The sequence below is a fragment of the Zophobas morio genome, unplaced genomic scaffold (genome assembly GCF_036711695.1).
Source record: "Zophobas morio isolate AGI-343-1 ecotype UQ-CSIRO unplaced genomic scaffold, CSIRO_AGI_Zmor_V1 ptg000026l, whole genome shotgun sequence".
NCBI classification, from domain to species: domain Eukaryota; kingdom Metazoa; phylum Arthropoda; class Insecta; order Coleoptera; family Tenebrionidae; genus Zophobas; species Zophobas morio.
In genome coordinates this window covers 15,687,859-15,709,875 of record NW_026972131.1, presented here as the reverse complement: position 1 = coordinate 15,709,875, position 22,017 = coordinate 15,687,859, and the positions used below count along the sequence as shown (strand labels likewise).

Below are 22,017 nucleotides of genomic sequence, written 5' to 3'. Positions count from 1 at the left end.
CTTAACTAAATACATTTTCTTGTAGATTTTGGGCTGCAGAAGTCATATCCGCTTTCACTTCTTCGATAACTCGAATGGTTTTTGCAGAATCGTCCTTTGAAACATTGAAAAATATGCAAAATCCACCCAATTTTCGACCAATTTTCAACAAAATTTTCGAAATTTCACTAAATATATTTTCTTGTAGATTTCGGGCTGCAGAAGACATATCCGCTTTCACTTCTTCGATAACTCGAATGATTTTTCCAGAATCGTCCTTTGAAACATTGAAAAATCTGCAAAATCCGCCCAATTTTCGACCAATTTTCAACAAAATTTTCGAAATTTCACTAAATACATTTCCTTGTCGATTTGGGGCCGCAGAAGTCATATCTGCTTTCAATTCTTCGATAACTCGAATGGTGTTTCCAGAATCGTCCTTTGAAACATTGAAAAATATGCAAAATCCGCCTAATTTTCGACCAATTTTCAACAAAATTTTCGAAATTTCACTAAATATATTTTCTTGTAGATTTTGGGTCGCGGAAGTCATATCCGCTTTCACTTCTTCGATAAAACGAATGGTTTTTCCAGAATCGTCCTTTGAAACATTGAAAAACATGCAAAATCCGCCCAATTTTCCACAAATTTTCAGCAAAATTTTCTAAATTTCACTAAATCGATTTTCTTGTAGATTTTGGACCGCAAAAGTCATATCCGCTTTCACTTCTTCGATAACTCGAATGGTTTTTCCAGAATCGTCCTTTGAAAGATGGAAAAATTTCCAAAATCCGCCCAATTTTCCACCTATTTTCAACAAAATTTTCGAAATTTTACTAAATACATTTTCTTGTAGATTTTGGGCTGCAGAAGACATGTCCGCTTTCACTTCTTCGATAACTCGAATGGTTTTTCCAGAATCGTCCTTTGAAACATTGAACAATATGCAAAATCCGCCCAATTTTGGACCAATTTTCAACAAAATTCTAGAAATTTCACTAAATATATTTTTTTGTAGATTTCGGGCTGCAGAAGTCATATCCGCTTTCACTTCTTCGATAACTCGAATGGTTTTTCCAGAATCGTCCTTTGAAACATTGAAAAATATACAAAATCCACCCAATTTTCGTCCAATTTTCAACAAAATTTTCAAAATTTCACTAAATACATTTTCTTGTGGATTTCGGGCAGCAGAAGTGATATCCGCTTTCACTTCTTCGATAACTCGAATGGTTTTTCCAGAATCGTCCTTTGAAACATTTAAAAATATGCAAAATTCGTCCAATTTTCGACCAATTTTCAACAAAATTTTCGAAATTTCACTAAATATATTTTCTTGTAGATTTCGGGCCGTAGAAGTCATATCCGCTTTCACTTCTTCGATAACTCGAATGGTTTTTCCAGAATCGTCCTTTGAAACATTGAAAAATATGCAAAATCCGCCAAATTTTCGACCAATTTTCAACAAAATTTTCGAAATTTCACTAAATATATTTTCTTGTAGATTTCGGGCCGCAGAAGTCATATCCGCTTTCACTTCTTCGATAACTCGAATGGTTTTTGCAGAATCGTCTTTTGAAATTTTCAAAAATATGCAAAATCCACCCAATTTTCGACCAATTTTCAACAAAATTTTCGAAATTTCACTAATTACATTTTCTTGTGGATTTTGGGCCGCAGAAGTCATATCCGCTTTCACTTCTTCGATGACTCAAATGGTTTTTCAAGAATCGTGCTTTGAAACATTGAAAAATATGCAAAATCCGCCCAATTTTCGATCAATTTTCAACAAAATTTTCGAAATTTCACTAATAAATACATTTTCTTGTAGATTTTGGGCTGCAGAAGACATATCCGCTTTCACTTCTGCGATAACTCGAATGGTTTTTACAGAATCGTCCTTTGAAACATTGAAAAATATGCAAAATCCGCCCAATTTTCGATCAATTTTCAACAAAATTTTCGAAATTTTACTAAATACATCTTCTTGTAGATTTCGGGCCGCAGAAGTCATATCCGCTTTCACTTCTTCGATAACTCGAATGGTTTTTCCAGAATCGTCCTTTGAAACATTGAAAAATATGCAAAATCCGCCAAATTTTCGACCAATTTTCAACAAAATTTTCGAAATTTCACTAAATATATTTTCTTGTAGATTTCGGGCCGCAGAAGTCATATCCGCTTTCACTTCTTCGATAACTCGAATGGTTTTTGCAGAATCGTCTTTTGAAATTTTCAAAAATATGCAAAATCCACCCAATTTTCGACCAATTTTCAACAAAATTTTCGAAATTTCACTAATTACATTTTCTTGTGGATTTTGGGCCGCAGAAGTCATATCCGCTTTCACTTCTTCGATGACTCAAATGGTTTTTCAAGAATCGTGCTTTGAAACATTGAAAAATATGCAAAATCCGCCCAATTTTCGATCAATTTTCAACAAAATTTTCGAAATTTCACTAATAAATACATTTTCTTGTAGATTTTGGGCTGCAGAAGACATATCCGCTTTCACTTCTGCGATAACTCGAATGGTTTTTACAGAATCGTCCTTTGAAACATTGAAAAATATGCAAAATCCGCCCAATTTTCGATCAATTTTCAACAAAATTTTCGAAATTTTACTAAATACATCTTCTTGTAGATTTCGGGCCGCAGAAGTCATATCCGCTTTCATTTCTTCGATAACTCGAATGGTTTTTCCAGAATCGTCCTTTGAAACATTGAAAAATATGCAAAATCCGCCCAATTTTCGACCAATTTTCAACAAAATTTTCGAAATTTCGCTAAATACATTTTCTTGTAGATTTCGGGCCGCAGAAGTCATATCCGCTTTCACTTCTTCGATAACTCAAATGGTTTTGCCAGAATCGTCCTTTGAAATATTCTAGACTATGCAAAATCTGCCCAATTTTCGACCAATTTTCAACAAAATTTTCGAAATTTCACTAAATACATTTTCTTGTAGATTTCGAGCTCTAGAGTTCACTTCCGCTCTCGTTTCTTTGATGACTGCAACCGTTTTCCCAGAATCGGCCGTTGAAATATCGAAATTTTTAGAAATTCCCAAAAATTCATATTTCGTGCCGATTCTTTCGAAAATGTTGCTCCGTGGCCATATTTTTGGAATCAGCATGTCGAGATCCACGTCCCTGAATTTTTTCACAATTTCTAGACACCTGTTTTAGTTAAAGAAAAAATAGGAGTCTTTGTTTAACGACAATTAATCGTAACGACGTTTACACTGTGACTATAGTATTTTTTATATTGTTTTCACTCCATAGAGGTTATCACGAAAAAGTAAAATTCCCCCAAACAAATTTTATTATTTTCCCTACAAGCACCATTTGTTGGACTGTCTTCAGAAGCGAGGGAAGTTCTGTCGAAATAACTTTCCACCAATTTGTTTAATTTCATTTCGAGACACCAGAACTAACATCAACAAATTTGAAAACTGACACCCAAAATGACAAATTCAATTTTTAATCCCCACGTTTCGGCTATGGATCCGGTCACAGCATTTGCAAAATCCCTCCTTTTGACTTGTAACATTTTCTTAACCGTGAGTAGAATGTCTTTTCCACAGGTCTGTAACAAAAATCTCTAGGTCACTGGCATTGGACTTCTCGTCTATGGTCTCATACTCCTGGTCATAGAACGGCGCTACATGGTCATAGACAATTACAACTTCTCCTTTGAAAACTGGATTATATGTACAGCAGTAATACTCCTCGTGGTGAGTCTTTTCGGCTACTACGTAAACTACAAAGAAATAAAGACTTATTTGCTTCTGGTACAACACCCACTGAGTCAAAGTTTGTGCTACCTAATTTTTCTAGTACGCTATTTTACTCTTACTCCTGTTCGTGGTCCAAGTAAGTGTGGCACTCTTCAGTGCTATAGTACTACATCTAGGAGACGGCGTCAATCAGATGGTGCAAGCAAAATTTGAAAAAAAATTCCTAAAAAACGACACAAATTTCTGGAAAACCTTCACCGACATTCAAAAAAATGTACTTCGTATGTTGTATCAACACTTGTAACTTTGATAAAAATTGCAGTTCCGATGTTGTGGTGTTCACGGTGCCAAAGACTACCACACGATCCCAGAGAGTTGTTGCCAGAAAAGACACACCAATGGAACTTGCACAAAAATCTTTGAATCCTCTTGTACCCAAGCATACTCAGATGCCCTCACTCCCTTACACAAATCCGGCGGATACATCTGCCTCGTGTTTTCCGTCCTGGAGGTAAACCAAACCACCCCCAAAATATTGTTTACATACCTACTTAGACCTTTTCCAGCCGATAGGTGCTTGGGTGGCTTTATTAATCCGAAAACGGTACGCCCTCACACTAAAATACGCAAAATACTTTCATTTATTCGTAGATTATCCGCTTCGCCCGACCTGCCCCCAGAAACCCCCGCAACCTAAACCGCCCCCCTTCCCCCAAACCCTTCGCTTTATGTAACTCTGTAGAATACCAAGCGACGCTGCGATTGGTGGCGCCCTCTCGAAACGCCTCCTACAAGCGCGTGAAAATGGCCTCCACGGCATTCTCTAGCTGTTTAGGCGCAAAATTGGCGGTCTTGGTAACAGGATCGCAGCAACGCGGGAAGGTGGCGCCAACGACCGGTCGGCGATTGGTTAAATCCGCCACCTCTCGCCACTCCTACTCTCCTGATACGTGGAGCTCTGTTTTGATAACTTGACGCAACGTGAGCCGTAAAAGTGCAGCAGCCGGATTGGACGGATTGATTGTGGCAATTGTTGAAGGAAATTTGTAATTTATGGGTTTTGATGGTAAAGTCGGAGCGATAAGAAATGACGTGCCGACGTGCGAAGAGTTTTTCGGGGTTGCTGGACAAAAATGGGTGCATTTTTAATTGTGGTCGATTAAATACGCAATGACAAACAATTACGTAAACATAAACAAATAAATGAAATACATTTTGGGTTTTGTTGTTTTGTTTGTGATTGATTTGGGTTTTGGATTAAAGTGGGTAATTAATAATTTGTGGCTTGTTTTTTGGTAATTGGGATTTGTGGTAAAATGGGTGTTGTAAAAGCGGGTTTGTTGTTTATCAAGCGTCGGAATCATCCGCAAATATTAGTCAGCCATGTTGGAGTTATTACTATTTCTCATAATTCATAACTAAGAGGGCTTAACTCACAAGGCATCATAAACGCGAAGAAGTGTGGAGAGTGACGGATATAGCGGTAGGTGTGTACATATTTTAATGCTTAATAACTGGAGGGAGTCGCAGCGGATTGGCTGAGGCGAAAACGAGAAAATCAGACGGGCTTCACAAAACAAAGAAACTAAAAATGTGGCCAATAGCGACACGAGAATGATATCTTTAATGAGGCGAAAATACTCAGTAAATTTCTTAGAAAAGATCATGTAGGGTCAAATTTCATTCATGAGAATATCTTAACCAGTATTTATTTTATATCAAAAAACCAGATAAATACTATGTGTTACAAAACATGATTATCATAAACAATAAATAATACATAGCCAATCAGAATTCATCAGTTCAACTCTTCCAAAAACTTGATGACGTCCTTACGTTTCTGATTTGTTTATACAAAATGTATTCTAAATACGGTCCTGTTTTTTTTTGACCACCATCAAAAATTTTAAAATGTATTCACATCGTCAAGCAATCTTTTTTACATAATTTTTTCCACACATTTTCTTAATGAATTTCAAGGTTACCTATTAAAAAATAACACGTCACAACCTTGACACATCAACAATTTCATTTGTTTCTCTCCACCGCCACCCCCTCTAAATAAATCAATTTCCGCCCTAAACCGTTCCGTTTTTCCCCCACATCCACTCACAAAACACGTTTTCTATTTGAAAACGAGCGAGGGAATTTAATCGAGTCCGTTTGAGACCGGACATCGGCTATCTCTTTAAAAGTAGCGTGTCCGAGAGAGACCGACAGTGCTTTGACCATTAAATTGACCCTCTGGTCACCGTAGAAAGAGAAAATTTAAAAAAGGAGGAAAAACGCCGCAGCGCCGTCCCCCCCCTATCACACACGCTCGATATCCCGACAACGTCGTCAAACGGACTTTCAAAACGCTCTCCGCTACCAGGAACACAGAAGTGCGAGGAGGTCGCCGAAAATCGAGCGGCACTTTCCACGTGGAAACGCAGACGCGTTTTACTGGTTGCCTACTCGAATTGTCAATACAAACGCGTTTTATTGGTTGCCTACCCTAGCAGAAAATTAACAGACATTCATTTATGTTTGAAATTTAATTATAAAATTCGTACAAAAATTTCACATTCACTGAACACAACCACAGGTAATGAACCTCGGTTTGAAGAAGTCCAGGAAGTTGTTGTTCGGCTCGAAGGGGCAGTTTTCGCGGGCGAAGATCTCGAGTGTGTATAAATTGACTTGCATACCAGACCCGAACACGATGAGGTACCAGACCACCAGGTTGCCCACAGGGAGATCAAGGATGTTGAGCAGAGCCAACACTGCCCCCGCTATGAAGAACTGGATGAACTGAACTGGAAAGAACAGACGTAGGACGTTGGTGAGGATCCACTCGTGGAAGAGCGCAGAGATTAGAAAAACCGCCAGTTTCGCGACGACTTTGTTCTTGGGGACAATGGTGTGGTAGAAGTCTTTGTAAATGTAGGTGAAAAGCCAGTCGTGCACTAGGACGTTCCAGGTGCGGTAGTACTCCGACAGTGACCTGGAGGTCCACCACTCCTAAAACAAACCATTAAAAACAATAAATTTTACAAAACTGTGTACCCACTTTGTAAAACAAGCGATCTCCGAACCGCAGCATCTCGGCAAAAGCATTTTGAAACGAATGCAAAACGGAGTAGAAACCACAGAGCATGAAGAGAATCCCTGGAAAGGAATTCGCCACTACAGGAACCAGGATTTCGCTCGTCGTGAACTTCCGTAAACAAATATCTTCGAACGGTGGTACCAGAAACCTTTCCACAACCAAACTCAAGAGCCATATAATCCCAAGTACTTCTCCAAAGTTGTAGAAAACAAAATTCCAACGAACGCGTGCGGTTCTCGGATAGTCGTCCTTGTACACCATTGTAGGGGCAAACAGAAAATAAACAAATTTCTCACATGGTGGTACCCTTAACACCTTCTCACTGTGCGCTTTGTAACTAACAACCCTTGGCGCATTACTCCGAATAAACGCATACTCCTTCATCAAAAGCCTCACCTGCGGAAACAAAAATAAACATCAAGGTAACCCGTTTCGAAACACTACCTCTTCAAGAAACACAACCGTCGCCGACCCTGGCGCAAAATCCATCATTTTCACGACCTCCTGAAGCCCATATAACGAAAAACAACAATAAAACACCAAAATGCCGCTCCATATTTTGTCCCAAAATTTCGCCGCTGCAAGACTTGTTTAGTGTTAACCAACAAACCCTAAAACTTACTTCTCGGTTTCAACAGCACTCTCACGTTCGCCCAGAAGGTGAAACAAAAGTACGACGAAAAGGCTAGAAGGTTAAATAAAACCCAAACCACGATAACTAAGTGGAATTTATTAAAACCTCGCTCGATTAATCTAAATCCGAAGTGAAATCTGAAAACACCACTTATCAAAGTCGGATTGCTTTTGGGTACTCACTGTCCGGTTTTTGTGTAATCGTGAATGACCGTGTTTGTCAATAAACTGATAAGGATGATCGCAAACAAGTTGTAAATGGTTTTGATGTCTTCGCTGTTTTCGAACCGATCGGTCAAGGGAGCATTTCGTATTTTGAACTCTTTTTCGATTGGTTTCTTGCGTTCACTAAAAAAGCACGTGAGTCGTGATTACGGAAAGAGGTGATGGTTAATTACACGCTGGTGTTGTTTGTAGAAGACATTGCAAGCAAAAACACGAGAGCACGGACACAACGAGACAGAATAAATACAAAGAGTATACAAAACAGACATCGTTACTGATAAAAGGTTACAAGAAGTTGAAAACTATCAGCTACATTGTCGCGGTGAGGTTTTTTTAAAATATTTTCTAACGATAGTGATATTAATATTATCCTGATGTATACTAATAGCAGTCAGAAGCCATCACGATCACGTTATCTCCTTGACTTTTGTTATCACTTGTGTGTTTTTAAAAAGGATTTTTAATGACTCATTGTTTGTCGGTTCAATCTTTATTTCATAGTGATATTGATAAAATTAGCAAACGCTTACAACCTTTTTAGGATAAGTCTGACTCCAATCCAACTGAGAGAAAGTCTCCAATATAACCCTGAGCTTTCTCAGGAAGCATTCTAAGAACAAACTGCCAATAATACAGATATCGAGGAATGGTAATTTCCCTGAGCTCCAAACGTTGTGCATTCATGATCTCCCTAGCCGCGTCTAGAGGGTCAACAAGCTTCATGGCATTTTCAAACCTAATCACAGGCTTCTTGCACAACCCCGTATCCACCATATAGGGACAAATCGTAGTAAACTTAACTTCGTTCTTCTTGTCTTGCCTAAACTCTTGGTATAAAGCTTCCATCATACCCCTAACAGCAAACTTCGAACAACAATACGGAACCAAATTCGGAATTCCAAGCAAACCGGCGCACGAAGACAGCGTCACCACATGTCCATAATTTTGTTTCTTCATAACAGGAAGAAAAGCCTCCAGAGTCTGAAAAAAAATCATCAACAAAAATTCAAGTCCAGCACCCACACTAACCCAAAAGTGCGCCATGACGTTGATGTTCATTATCCTTTCCACTTCGTCCTTCGTGTGTTCAAGGAAAGGGTGGGTGGGCATAATCCCCGCATTGTTGAACAAAATAGTCACGTCTCCGACTTTGTCTTGGGTTTCTTTGGCGACCCGGAGGACTTCGTCTCGGTTCGACACGTCGCATCTGCAAAAGCACCGTCATCGAAAGAACTATTACCACTCATAGTACGTACTTGAAGAAGTGAGCTTTGGGGTAACCCTTCTGCGCGATTTCTTTAACAGTTTGCAGGCCGGTCTTCTCGCTGATGTCCCAGGCTACTACAGTCGCCCCCTCTGAAGCGTACAACAAAGACAACTCTTTGCCCATTCCATGTCCAGCACCTGTGATCTTGATTTTTCGTTGGTTGTGTGGTTTTTGGGAGTTTATTAGATACTTACCAAGACGATTTCGCCTCGGACGGATTTGGGTTGCTTTTGTATTACCAGGCGTCCTAGACTTAGTACTATGGAGTATAGTATTTGCAGAAGTACGACTATCACGTCTGCAGTGACCTGTGTGACTTGGACTAGGAGGGTGCCGATGTCTTGTTGCGGTTGATTCCTTCGAAAATGTTAACTGAGGGTTGGAAATGAAAATATGAAATACTTACGATGGCATTTTGATGATCTTGGGTGGATAATACCTACTACAAACAGCACGTGAAGTGTGTTTTGTGCGTTTTCTGATTGCGGAATGGTTATATTTTATTATTATAGATAATTTTGTTACGCTATCTCTCCGGTTTTGATTGGTCGGCTTGGATTTTTCAATCGACCTTTGGCGAATAAAATCACTAATCATTCAGATTTGCGACTTTATTATAACATATTATATAATGTACAACTGTACATATATATTTATATTATATACATATAACACATCAATATATAGATCAATGTCATTCTGTTTCAATTAAAATTTGGTTCAACTGATAAAAAAGTGTCACGTTATGTTATATTTTTAAGCGAGTGACTAAGAAGTTGTTTTTTGTTATTTAAATTCCTCTATTTAATTTGTTAAACGCGAAATTTTTGTGAAAACGCGATTCATTCCGAAAAGCAATATTTTTGATAAATTACGCATGTACCTAAAAAATAAGATAAGATACTACTTGTAAGTAATATTTGTTTGTTAAACAGTACTTTAGACTCCTATAACTCCATGAGCGTCAATCATTCCAATTGAAATACAATTCTATCTTTGCGATTAAATAACAATAATGTAAGTAAACTTTCCAGTTCCTCGAAACTACTAGAAAAGTCAAAAAATGCTTAGTTTCATGAGGGATAAACTATCTGCTCCAGAAACTCCCAGAAAGTTCTTTGAGCGAAACCGAAAAATAATATTTTTAATGCTGATAACAAACAAATTTAAGTGCCCGGGTCATGGTCGCTTGCGAGTTTTATCGAAATTCTATTAGATATTCGTTTTGACAATTTTTTGCTTATTCTGTTACACTTATCTGAAAAAATTTGTACTTGTTTATAGATACCTACACTATCAACGATAAGTATAGCATAAACAAGTAACTAGTATCTACCACAGAGGTGTTAAAATTTGTACTTGAGAATGTCATTGTACTTAACAAATCAAACGTAAAAAAAAATTGATTTAATCTTTTGATTGTTTTGTATTTACCTCGAGAGGAAATCAATACCTTTGACCTGACGATTAACGTTTGAGTAGTTTTATATAGTTTTCTATAACTGTTGACTCCCAAAAGATAAATGTCCTTAATACGGACCTATTTTATAACATAATTATTCCACAGAATTATTCAAATCCTCTACAGAATGGCACACTTACCTGTATACTTATTTCAACCCTGCGAAAAAAAATTTTAGGTTCATAAATGTAATTTACCGTTGGTTTTTCATATGAAATTTATAAATGTATCAAAATTATCAAAGTTTATTATTACATCATTTATCATCTATCTCATAAAAAAACAAAACAAATTCAATTATAGATAAAAGTGTATTAATACAAAAGATAAATCGTCCGTTAAAACTTACAAAAATAGATTTGGGGTGACACGGGGTTTTGTTCTCCGTAGACGTATCTAGCACTCGCTCAACACTCGAACTTCAATTTCACGCACCGCCCCAAACGCAATTGTTAATAAAATTGTTTACTTACCGTAACATATAAAACTTACTGCTGACGCAATTTATTTTAAATAATTTACTTAGTAATTGGTTTTTTTTTGAGAAATGGTAAAAAAATGTTGTTTCTTTTGACCTAATTTATACACTACTTTTTTGTTCTATTTGTCACAAGTTGATCTGGAGCTTAATTAAATACGTAATTACATTATTTTTTAATGCGGCCTCGACTACCATGTGACACAAACTACACCAATCAGATGTCACCAAAGACTTAATTAGCTTCATTTGCATTAAAATATTTTATAAAGCAGGCCTATATCTCTCCAACCTTGCCATTTCACTACACTTCCCCTCACACCCATCCATAAAAAAAAATAATACATAATTCAAAAATTTATTATAAACGAATTCCTCACTAAAAAGTGCCGCATTTTACGCTAAACTAAATCTTTACACACTCTTTCCCGATACAAAATTAAATCCTACATCGAATAGTAAAAAACGAAGTGCTAAAAAATAAAACATATACATTCTAATCTAAAATGGCTTAATAGGGTCTGGATCGTCCTCCGTCGCGGCCTCCGCGATCCCTGAAACAAAACCAAAATAACCAAAAACTCGCAACCGTCAAACGATTAATCACCTTCCGCGACCACCTCCAAAACCGCCGCCTCCACGTCCTCTGCCGCCTCCAAAACCACCGCGACCGCCTCGATCGCCTCTATCGCCGCCTCTAAACCCACCACCGCCTCTTCGATCTCTACCCCCGTCGCGCCCATCGCGACCTCCTCGTCTATCTTCGCCTCCCGAACCCGCACCTTCTGGTTTTTCTTCGCTACACCTATTGCACTGGTTCCTCCAGGCGAAATTGGTGTTGCCGCAGTCGGGGTTCGGGCACTTCCAGTCGCCCTCGCGGCTTTCGCGGTCCCGGCCGCCGCCGCCACCACCACCTCCGCCGCCGCCGCCACCACCGCCGCCGCCTCCATATCCTGCACAAACAAAACAACGTGTCACAATTCTGTCACAATTAAGTAAGTTAATATATGTCTCCCTAGACAGGTTACATCAACAGCAACGAAATTGCATGCCATGCGTTTAATGGGGAGTTTTCTCTTCCCCTGTTTAAAATCAGATGTCGCTACGAAGCGACTCTGAGGTCGGAAGGGGGCCGCAAAATTTCGGGTTACTCACCGCCGTCTCTGCCTCTGGGGCCGCCGAATCCGCCTCCCCCGCGGCCTCTGCCGCCGCCTCCGCCTCCGCGACTGCTACTCCAATTATCCTTTTTCGTGGCCAATTGTACTCGGATTTGGGTCCCGCCGAACTCCTTGCCGTCGAACCACGAGATGGCGGATTGAGCAGCATTTGCATCGTCGTAGGTCACTGTAGCTTCGCCCTTAGATAACCCTGTTTGTTTGTCCTTGTACAACCAAATTTTACGCTTCTGCGTCTTCTTATCCATCTAACGGAAACGAAAAACTCGATTAGGGAAAATCGACTTTTTGGTTTTGAATTGTAACAAATTGAATACACTTGGTTGCAAATGTTTCTTGCAAACAAGGAATAGGATTTGTGAGACTATATTGCGGCGTTTCAAATTGAACTTGGTCACAGAGGAGATCCAAGCACAGAGTGCTGGCCGCGCTAATGAAATTCGTTTCGAATAAAATCTTACTTTGATAACACCAATCGATCCGAAATGTTGAGCGATTTCGTCTTCTGTCAGGTTTGGATTCATCCCAGACACGAAAATCGTGTCAACTTGAACGACGAGGTTACCACCACTGCTTCCATTATCTGTAAATCAACGATAAAACTGTTAGAAAAAGTTTGAGTAGTTTTAGTGAAATAGCGCTTAAAGTAACCTCATAACACACTTCTGTTAATTTGATTTGCGCACATCGTATTTGTTCGTTCTTTGTTTTACGTACACTCTGCAGATGTTAAACCGTTTAATTACTCCACACATGACGCAGTAAAGGTGTACACTTGTGTAACATCCAGATTTTAATATCCAAAACATTTTATATACACCACGTCTACTCAACTGTAGAAAGTTTTCATTTTTGATTGAGTTTACCCAATGTAGAGTTGCATTAAAAGTTAAGTCAATGCCAGATCACAGCATGTACTAATTCAGTGCATACCTTTTGCACCGTCAAGTAATAACCACAACTACATTAATTCTGGTACAAAGTCTATAAATTGTGAAAAACTCTCGAGCAGAACCTTTTTTCGCAATTCATATTCATGAACAATGCAATTGTTCGCATAGAATAGTAACCAACTATTTCATACCAATAAGTAAAAATGCGCGACACCGATACATACGGTGAATAAATGGGTCTTTAATCAATGTTTGTTAATGCGCTCTATAATGCATTACAAAACTATAAACAACGAATAAACGATAATAAGCTAGAAAAGACGACAATTAAGAGTAACAACCAAGTCCAAGTACTTAAAGCACATTGACTTTAATTTATTTAAAATATCCGATCAAATATAACCCAATTAGTACAAACTGTCACATTAACATTAGTATTAAACACCACTATCCAATATATTATTGATCACGTGACTCATTTATATTGTGATATTCAAGGTCCAACGAAAGAAATTAAATCATGGGATTTTTTAAACTGAAATATTCGTCCCAGATTGAACTGGGTGACCACCATGATGCAACAAACTCACAACTGGCAACCATTACTTAAGAAAGTATGTTGAACATATAGTGTCATTGGTGCGTCTTATCTTTTATGTCCGACTTTCTAAATAAATCGATGACACTGAAAATTAATATTCTTTTATAAATATCCAATTTTTGCTTACACGTGTGACGATTGGTGATATAATTTGACAAAATTTATTCATAAATCATCAAAATTACGTATAATCACCAATTTTGATACCAATATAAACCAAACAGGAACAGCTATGGTCACTGCCGGGTGTGTATTTATTATAAAACGAACAATGGACGATTTATTCCGTGGACATTCAGGATGCAACATTTCGGAAGATTTCACCCATTTGTTAGTTCTTATGTAACAATTTTATTGTAACAAGAAACCTATGTACTTATCCAGTGTTTCTGAAGTATATAAACATCTTCGCAAGTATTTCACCAATGGAATCATTAAAAAACATGCATTAAAAACAAGACAAAAAAAAATCACGGGGCGAGAATTTACATGTCGCAGGAAAACAAAATCTAAAAATATCCCACGTCGTTTAAATATTAAAAAAAAACTGTGCGGACGAATTTAAAATATGCTAATAAAAAATTATGTTTTACGGTGTTAACGCTACAACTAATTTCAAACGCGACAATAAATTAGTAAGAGCGCAATCCTAACAATCGCAGGTGAAAACTAGAAGAGCTGTTACATTTTCGATTATTTAGTATTCACTATTGACGCGGACTAATGCAAAAAATCATCTAAGTATAATGAAAACTAAATGATCGAAAGAGAGAAATTCAAATTGCAATTTAAACGTGTAATGAAAGGAACAGCTCTTCAACAACCAATAAAAATACCAATTAAAAAGTGTACAAAAATGCACTGGTCGTACTGACTCAGTGCCGTTACCTTTGTTATAACCACCCCTGTTGCCGCCTCTAAAACAGAAGTAAAACATCAGTAGTTGTCGAGTGAATGGAGGAGGGGTGATATACACACTTCACCAACCATAGTTGGCATCACATACACATTGTCTTAAGTTTCTTCATCCACGAAGATCACCTATTTCTAGTTGCTGTCACGTCTATGTACGATGTTTACCTTACTTTTAAACTCTCAAACACTTCATTATACCTTTGTTACAACAGAACAAACAAAAATACCAGCAATTATTACAACCAATACCAGTTAACCACTGTTTCAACGTTAAACCTTTGGCATTAACCAGAACACCTTTTGAACAGTACAAACCACAAGTTATACCATACTACATTTTTCAAAAACCAATCTTTACTCTTTGAAAAGAAAAAATGAATTTACGCCCGTTTTTGGGCCACAACAACAAACACAGACGTGTATAATACAATATACTTACACAATATAAACTCTGCAAGCAAACTGATATTAATACAGTTTTGGACACAATATACCATTCGCTCTTTTTTTTTTTTTTTGGTAACACCAATATTAATAGGTTCACATTTTTGACCACAATGACTACCATTCATTCTTTTTTTTTACTATTGAAACCTCCCATCCTTTTTGAAACGTAACAAAAACCAAAAAATGGTAACTTACCCATATGAATCACGCCGATCTAAACCACCTCTTTTATCATAATCACTGCGATCTCGGCCACCTAATTCAACACACGAACATTCAGCAATTGTATTTTTAGAAGAAAATTATAATTACCTCCGTATCCTCCACCGCCGCCGCTACTGTAACCGCCACTGTTTCCATAACCGCCGCCGCTACCACCCGAACTATAACCACCCCCTTGGTTGTAGCCACCGCCGCCGCCGCCGCCTGTAACCAATCAGAGAACTGGTAACGTGACTCAAACAATCGCGTTACTTTGGCTTCCAAAATCATGGTCATTAAAAAATGTGCAGGCGAATTTCTACCCCTTCCAATATTTAGAAAAAGAAGGGACTATCAATCCCCGCTAATATGCGACATAGTAGGAGGTTAACAAGCTCATAGGGGGCTTGAACCATGCCTATGTCGTTTCAAAATGTGAATTATGCGACACAAATTATAGATGCAAAATAAACACCCAGTTACATAACATAATTTTTCAGAGTTTTTATATCCCAAGAGTACAAACAAACGCTTTTACTGTCCCACAAAACACAAACCATTTAGCGTGAAGTCCAATAAAATTGTTAAAAACCGGCCCGCCAAATCTTATTTTCTGATTTTGGGGCGGTCCACTTTCACGAGATACCGCTCCCCCTCGCTTGCATAAAACACGCCAATTCTTAAAATCTAAATTGCGTACCTTGATTGCCGCCATAGCCGCCCCCCGAATTGCGGTTTTGGTTCCACGAGCCACCTCCGCTTCCGGTGCCGCCACCGCCGCCGCCGCCACCTTGAGAACCATAGCCGGCCGACGCTGGTGCCCCGTACGTGTTAGGGTACGCCGTGCTTGGGGGCGGCTGCGAATAATCGCTGAAGTTTGATCCTGAAATATTAGTAAATAACCAACAGAGCAAAAAAATTTTAACCGCGCCGGTAAAATTTCGCCACGCTGTACTAATCTAAAGGGACTACGAATAAAAGAAGTGAAGGATGTTTGAGAAAAAAATTAAACTTACTGTCACCCATAACGCCGATAACGTTTATCTTATGATGCCAACAACGCAATGAAAGGACGCACAAGCCGCAAGATGGCTGCCGGGTTGCCACCAACGCGCAGGCGCACCAACATTATGCCGCATTTGTTACCAGGGTTGTTCCTGGAAAAGCGCCAGCGCCCTCTGCGATAAAAGCGGGGAGTTTGCTTTTGTCCTCAGGATTTGTGAATATGTTGCGTTTGTATTCATAAAAATAAGTATTTATTCGCAAATAATAATAAATAATAGATCTTAAAATTAGGTTATGTTGGAATTATTCAATCCACTCGAATAGAATCTATGTAAGGTACTCAGGAGTTCGAATGTTGGCTTGGTGTTAGGCCCCCACTGTGTTCTGGACTGTGCTTCTGCTTTTTCCTCTTCTTTTCTTTTTTCCGTTTCTTTCTTTCCTTATCTTCGTCGTGTCTCTTCTGCTTCTTGTGTTTCTTCTCGTGGGTGTCACTCCCGGCGTCTGTCACCGTTGTTTCTTGATTTGGGAGTCCTCCTTCTTTATGTTTGTGTTTCTTGTGTTTGTTTTTGTGTTTCTTGATGGGGGTGGCATTCGCGTATCTATACTGCTCGGGTAACTGAAAACAAAAACGTTAGTAGACGTCTTGACCACAACTGGAGACGTACCGCTCCTGGATGGAGTCTGAAACCATCCAACTGGATACTGGTAAGTGGCAGCAACTCCTTTCCTCCGATGGGAGGTTTTTCTATGACTGATCGTAATGAGCTGTTGTCCTGTTGACCAGGAGAGTCGATGACGCCAGGTAGGGTTGGCAAAAACGAAGACAACTGTTCTTTTAGCTTCTTCCCGCTGAATTTACTGTATGAGTGTTCGAGACCATAATAGGCCATTAAATTTGTGGCGCCCGTTAATTCCGACTCAGCTACAAAAGCAGAAACAGTTTAGACCCCTCTAGTACCAAGACAGCCACAAACTGTGGCGAATGCATCCATTTCCGACCACAACTGTGTTACTTTTAAGCAAAAAACACACCACATACCTGGTGGCTCTTTCATCAAATAGAAAGGCCCGCTAGGGACTATGGAAGGGTTTTTTCCTAACAGAATCGTCGTTTTTAATGTTCCGGATGAATCTTGACGTGAGACGACAGGGGAGCGAGCCCCTCTAGGAGACGATTTCGGCGAATATTGTTCCACTTTACGAAACTGATCGCCCATCATCTTACAACTTCATCGTTTTGTAACAACGATGGACAAAATAGACACCCAAATGTCATGTGTCAACACTCCGCGACCTACCAACTTAGCGACAAGTCAAGATCACCACCCCACCACAGTCCCACGGTTATCCACCTAGTGGCTTCGTCGACTTTGCGTTGCTCGACCTGGCGATATGCCAACGCGCGTACGTCCGGTTGCATAAATGTCAATGTTGTTGTTGCTAAGATACCGCGTCAAAGCCGCCGCCCCCAAAACAATCGTGATTACAAAGATAACATGTTGAAAGTATAACGACGAAGAAGTGGAGGTTTCAAAATGGGGTGTTGTGAGTCGAGGAAAGAAGAAGAGGGCGAGGAGAACAAGCAAAGGGGCTGCACTGACGTATTCTGGTTGTGCGTGTACGTCGCCTTTTGGTTGTTGATGGTGAGTAACCTTGATGCTGGATAATTGTGTAATTGTAGGCTTTGTAGATTTTAATTGCTGCGTTCTCTTTCGTGTACGGGAACCCGATTAGAATTATAAATGGATATGACTCATTCGGGAACACTTGCGGGACGAAGCACAATAAAAACAGGAGCAACTTGGAGCTGTCAGGGATTGACACTTCTGATAAACCGTACTTATTGTTTTATGATATTAAAGAGCTGAAACAGTCGCTGAAGATATGCGTGAAAGAGTGTCCTAGAGAGACGCTGAGAGAGGTGGATGATATCAGGAAGTATTATCAAAAAACAGGGGTGAATTTGTGCAGATATGATTTTAATTACAATGATTTTAATAATAGGAGCATTCCGAAAAATATTTTCAGTAGTTACATAGGACCGTGTCCGGCACTTCCAATTTATGAGAGGTAAGTTAACAAATTTGGGTTTTTTTTTATCAAGGGAGTGTTTTAAGCAAACCTGTTTTGAATCGCTGTGTTCCACAATCCTTCCAAGATTTGGCAGAGGGCGTTTTGAACAACTTTTATGATTTGCTTAATAGTTGGGACACTTTGGAACAGATTCTTAGCGATATTTATATCACGTGGAGGGAGATTTTGTATTTGACGTTCTTAGCTTTGTGTAAGTGTGGAGTTTGCATTATTGGCAACACTGAAAACGTGCTTAAACAGAGGTTAAAATTGGCGCGAAAGACGTGACGTCAGCACAATTATGTTTCTACTAACTTAATAATTTTCGGTGTTGCCAGATGTAATAAGCGGCCTAAATATTCAACAACAATCACAATTTTTGTTTCAGTATTATCATTAGTGACAATTTCGATTTTACATTTGTTGGCGCATCTAGTTTCTTACATAATTATGATTTTATTCACCGTTGCTAGTATTTTGGGGACTGCGTTTCTCTGGTATACGTATTTCGACATTAAGAATAATTTAGACAAAACCAATCAGAATTTGATGCTTTTGGAGTCCGTGCGCAACGAGAGGGCGTTTTTATGGTATTCAATCGTAGCCACCGTTATTACAGTAAGAAAAAAACGTCGCACAATTGTGTCCTCATTTATTTCTTCTAGGTCATAATTTTATTACTCGTCATAGTAATGAGAAAACAAGTCAGTTTTCTCGCCGACTTATTTAAGGAAACTTCCAAGTGTCTGCTACACCTCCCCGGTCTCTTTTTTCAGCCGATTTTAACGTTTCTATTTCTGCTTGCATTTCTCATGTTCTGGATTTTCGTTGTGGTACGTAACTTAAAAACAACCCCCAAAAAATTACACATTTTTGTAGCTGTGCTTAGCCACCGCCTACTACCCCAGCACTTCCCCCATCAACCTGCGTATTTACAACGAATCGTCGTTTACCACACCCGTCAGTAACACCGAACCTGTACCCAAACTGCGCGACATCTCCCTGTCAGAAAAAGTGGTACAAAGTAACTATCACGTTTTTGAAATTACCAAAAAAAAGTAACATCGTTGCAGAAATGACGGTCTTCGAATTCACAGATCCGACTTGGGTGAAATACATGTGGTGGGTTTATTTCATTGGGTTAATCTGGACATGCGAGTTTATCATGGGTTGCCAGCAAATGGTAATCGCGGGAGCCGTAGCCCATTGGTTCTACCGCCACAAATACAAAGATAACTCCCACGTTTCGTACTCCATTTGCAAACTAATCAAGTACCATCTGGGTTCGGTCGCTATCGGGTCTCTGCTCATCACCATTTTCAAAATACCAAGACTGATCTTGATGTATTTACACGAAAAGTAAAACTGTACTTAAAGTGAGATCGTGTAATCATTGGTCGTTTCAGGCTTAAGTACAACTCCGACAAGGGTAGCGAATGCGCCTCCTGTTGTCTCAAATGTTGCATTTGTTGTTTTTATTGCTTAGAAAAGTTCATACGGTACTTAAACCACAACGCTTACACTGTTATAGCGATAGATGGCGTTAATTTTTGTAAAGCAGCGGGAACGGTAAGTGAGACTTAAGTCACGTTTTTTGTTTCAAGGCGTGTCTGCAGGCCTTCCAAGTCTTAACAGAGCATGCGCTACAAGTGGCAACTATCAACAGCTTAGGCGATTTTATCCTATTTTTGGGTAAATGTTTAATAACTGTGCTCACGGGGTGTGTGGGACTCTACATCTTTAGAAGAAACCCGGAACTGGAGTTTTATGCAGCCCCAACTTTAATCGTTTGCATATTCGCTTTCTTTGTCGCACACTGTATACTTTCGCTATACGAGGTTAGTATTTTTGGAAAGTTGTAACGATTTTAATTGTTTTCGTGTCTAGATGGTGTTGGATACTGTATACTTGTGCATTTGTCAAAACGGCGAAAGCGTTGAGGGTATCCAGATGGAGAATTTGGGAGTTCAAAGGAGCGTTAATAATGCTAATCCGCAGCCTACTGAACTAGAACCGATTAAGTAGATATACGAGGTTTAAGTGGTTGTTGTAATTTTAACTGTGAGCTTTAACGTTTATATTGATATTATATACCTGTTTACAATCGTAAGAATGTACACGTCGATGTCCGTCTATTAAAAACAAACCGTACTTTAAGCGCACTTCCACAACGTAGTATTAGGCACTTATTAACGACAATAACACAAAGATTGCTGTTGTTTTTAAGAATGCGACTCAGTTGTTTTACAGTTTTAACATTGGGAACAAGGTTGTGATTTTTTGAGTAGCAGTATTTAATGGTATTTATTGGTCTATTCCTCGACGCAGATATTTTTATATACCGGAAAAGGATAACACTGTAATGTTTACATTTTAATAGAAATATAACTGTTAGAACTTGCCTTGTCTTTTTTTAATGGAATTTGTTGGGTGTTTACCATTATCGCGTATACTCGAGATTGATTGGCTGAAAACCCGTGATCAACACGAAAATGGGCGGAGTGGGCGTGGTTACAAGACTCGGTTTTGATAAAATATTTATAAATTTTTTACAAAATTACTTTTTCTTTCTAGGCAACCTCTTCCTCGTCGCTTTTGCTTTCACACCATTTGTCTGCTTTTCCTCCTTTTCCTTACTTTCGATTTCCTGCGCCTTTTTCAGCGGGTCGCCCTGGAAAATGTCATCCAGTGGCGTCATCTTGTACCCGTCCCCGGAATTGGCGGTGCTAGCGTGGGCTTTTTGCTGCACGCGATTCAGATACTTGTTTTTCGCCGCCAGGCGAATCTGCTGCCTGTATTTGGCGGGGCTCACATAAAACGGATTTTCCCACAGCGCGGCGCCACCAAAGCTCCCCGAAAAAATCTTAACCTACGAAAACACTCAATTTTTGCACACTTTGCAATTACAATACATACAGGATTCAAGACAAATCTGGGCCCCACTTCAGCTAAAGCGCCGTCTTCTGACAAAATCTGGAAATTCCTGAACCATATCCTGTTGTCCAAGATCGTGAAAGTGTAAACGTGGTCAAAAAAGGGTTGGCTTTTTGGGTGGTGGTTAGGGACACCGAAGATTTGGGTTAGCAGTTCTTTGAGGAGCAAGAAATGGGGTTTTTCTTTGAATGTGGGGTCAAAGCTGAGAAGCGGCCGGGAGCCCCTCAAGCAGTTACCAGTGAGTTTGAGCTCACTCATTGTGTACACTGAAATTAACACACAGTAAAACTGGGACACCCAAAAATCAACAACAAACCGTTTTCTACAAGGAACTTTACACTAGGTCCGTTTGGGACGTTCGCCAGCCACAAATACAGATCCATTTTCTTGCGCCCCTCGAACATCACAGCTTTGTTACAATTCTTCATTTCACACATCTCGTTCACGACAGTTAAACTTTTACTGCGTTCCACTTTTGACTCAGGTTTGTGGTGCGGCATCAGTTTTTTCAAATCTTCCATTAAGTGCCGGTCTCGATAGTTGATTCCGCGGGAACAGAACACCAGAACGCGTTGTTTGTTGGTCCATTTCGTCTAAAAACGTGGTGCAGAAGGAACACGAGAAAATATTATAGTCACCTTTTTAGCGACGGGTTCGTCTGAATGTCGCACGGCGGGTAGCGGTCCTGGTGCTTTATTCTCTTCAGACGCGATCTCGGCATGACGACGCTTATTATTTTTCTTCATTGTTAATCTACAGCACACGTGAAGTCTAACACCTAACCTCAAACATCAAGCGATTTGTATTTTGTTTCTTTTGGCGTGGTTGGCGCTACTGGTGTTTTGGCGTGACGAACGACAAAACCTGCGTCGTGATTGGTTGCGTGAAGTGTGACGATT

General features: G+C 39.3%; 7 protein-coding genes across 10 annotated transcripts; 2 read left to right on the top strand and 5 right to left on the bottom strand.

Annotated features, from left to right (window-relative positions):
- The first annotated feature begins 3,304 nt into the window (after positions 1-3,304).
- LOC135136533 (tetraspanin-13-like) lies at positions 3,305-4,891 on the top strand. Of its 3 annotated transcripts, none has more exons than XM_064065871.1 (6): positions 3,305-3,541; positions 3,587-3,772; positions 3,819-3,992; positions 4,041-4,229; positions 4,285-4,322; positions 4,370-4,891. In XM_064065871.1, the coding sequence occupies exons 1-6, from the start codon at positions 3,446-3,448 to the stop codon at positions 4,413-4,415; spliced, it is 729 nt and encodes a 242-aa protein (XP_063921941.1). In that variant the 5' UTR covers positions 3,305-3,445; the 3' UTR covers positions 4,416-4,891. The 3 variants fall into 3 exon arrangements, with proteins under 3 accessions (XP_063921941.1, XP_063921942.1, XP_063921943.1); XM_064065872.1 differs by having other exon boundaries at positions 4,274-4,322; positions 4,370-4,416; XM_064065873.1 differs by lacking the exon at positions 3,819-3,992 and having other exon boundaries at positions 3,587-3,715.
- A 1,349-nt stretch (positions 4,892-6,240) lies between these two features.
- LOC135136671 (sterol O-acyltransferase 1-like) lies at positions 6,241-7,962 on the bottom strand. The gene is made up of 6 exons (XM_064066072.1): positions 7,841-7,962; positions 7,626-7,790; positions 7,432-7,580; positions 7,254-7,387; positions 6,771-7,205; positions 6,241-6,721 (listed from the first exon to the last, which is right to left on the bottom strand). Exons 1-6 carry the CDS (start codon positions 7,864-7,866, stop codon positions 6,287-6,289), a joined length of 1,344 nt encoding a protein of 447 aa, XP_063922142.1. The 5' UTR covers positions 7,867-7,962; the 3' UTR covers positions 6,241-6,286.
- A 176-nt stretch (positions 7,963-8,138) lies between these two features.
- LOC135136673 (short-chain dehydrogenase/reductase family 16C member 6-like) lies at positions 8,139-10,892 on the bottom strand. Its single transcript, XM_064066074.1, has 6 exons — positions 10,870-10,892; positions 9,341-9,505; positions 9,129-9,291; positions 8,924-9,078; positions 8,697-8,874; positions 8,139-8,648 (listed from the first exon to the last, which is right to left on the bottom strand). The coding sequence occupies exons 1-6, from the start codon at positions 10,875-10,877 to the stop codon at positions 8,205-8,207; spliced, it is 1,113 nt and encodes a 370-aa protein (XP_063922144.1). The 5' UTR covers positions 10,878-10,892; the 3' UTR covers positions 8,139-8,204.
- Positions 10,893-11,218: 326 nt separating this feature from the next.
- Positions 11,219-16,231, bottom strand: LOC135136672 (RNA-binding protein cabeza-like). The gene is made up of 9 exons (XM_064066073.1): positions 16,123-16,231; positions 15,807-15,989; positions 15,218-15,331; positions 15,101-15,161; positions 14,432-14,460; positions 12,511-12,632; positions 12,030-12,297; positions 11,482-11,827; positions 11,219-11,428 (listed from the first exon to the last, which is right to left on the bottom strand). The coding sequence occupies exons 1-9, from the start codon at positions 16,130-16,132 to the stop codon at positions 11,386-11,388; spliced, it is 1,176 nt and encodes a 391-aa protein (XP_063922143.1). The 5' UTR covers positions 16,133-16,231; the 3' UTR covers positions 11,219-11,385.
- A 108-nt stretch (positions 16,232-16,339) lies between these two features.
- LOC135136675 (mediator of RNA polymerase II transcription subunit 19) lies at positions 16,340-17,425 on the bottom strand. The gene is made up of 3 exons (XM_064066076.1): positions 17,151-17,425; positions 16,777-17,033; positions 16,340-16,727 (listed from the first exon to the last, which is right to left on the bottom strand). The coding sequence occupies exons 1-3, from the start codon at positions 17,329-17,331 to the stop codon at positions 16,452-16,454; spliced, it is 714 nt and encodes a 237-aa protein (XP_063922146.1). The 5' UTR covers positions 17,332-17,425; the 3' UTR covers positions 16,340-16,451.
- Positions 17,426-17,489: 64 nt separating this feature from the next.
- LOC135136670 (choline transporter-like 1) lies at positions 17,490-20,584 on the top strand. 2 transcript variants are annotated; one of them, XM_064066071.1, is made up of 10 exons: positions 17,490-17,754; positions 17,802-18,181; positions 18,229-18,395; positions 18,573-18,802; positions 18,850-19,017; positions 19,064-19,208; positions 19,282-19,543; positions 19,591-19,753; positions 19,801-20,022; positions 20,072-20,584. In XM_064066071.1, the coding sequence occupies exons 1-10, from the start codon at positions 17,647-17,649 to the stop codon at positions 20,207-20,209; spliced, it is 1,983 nt and encodes a 660-aa protein (XP_063922141.1). In that variant the 5' UTR covers positions 17,490-17,646; the 3' UTR covers positions 20,210-20,584. The 2 variants fall into 2 exon arrangements, with proteins under 2 accessions (XP_063922141.1, XP_063922140.1); XM_064066070.1 differs by having other exon boundaries at positions 19,258-19,543.
- A 124-nt stretch (positions 20,585-20,708) lies between these two features.
- On the bottom strand, positions 20,709-21,970 carry LOC135136674 (uncharacterized protein). The gene is made up of 4 exons (XM_064066075.1): positions 21,757-21,970; positions 21,435-21,711; positions 21,101-21,384; positions 20,709-21,053 (listed from the first exon to the last, which is right to left on the bottom strand). Exons 1-4 carry the CDS (start codon positions 21,862-21,864, stop codon positions 20,742-20,744), a joined length of 981 nt encoding a protein of 326 aa, XP_063922145.1. The 5' UTR covers positions 21,865-21,970; the 3' UTR covers positions 20,709-20,741.
- Positions 21,971-22,017: the final 47 nt, after the last annotated feature.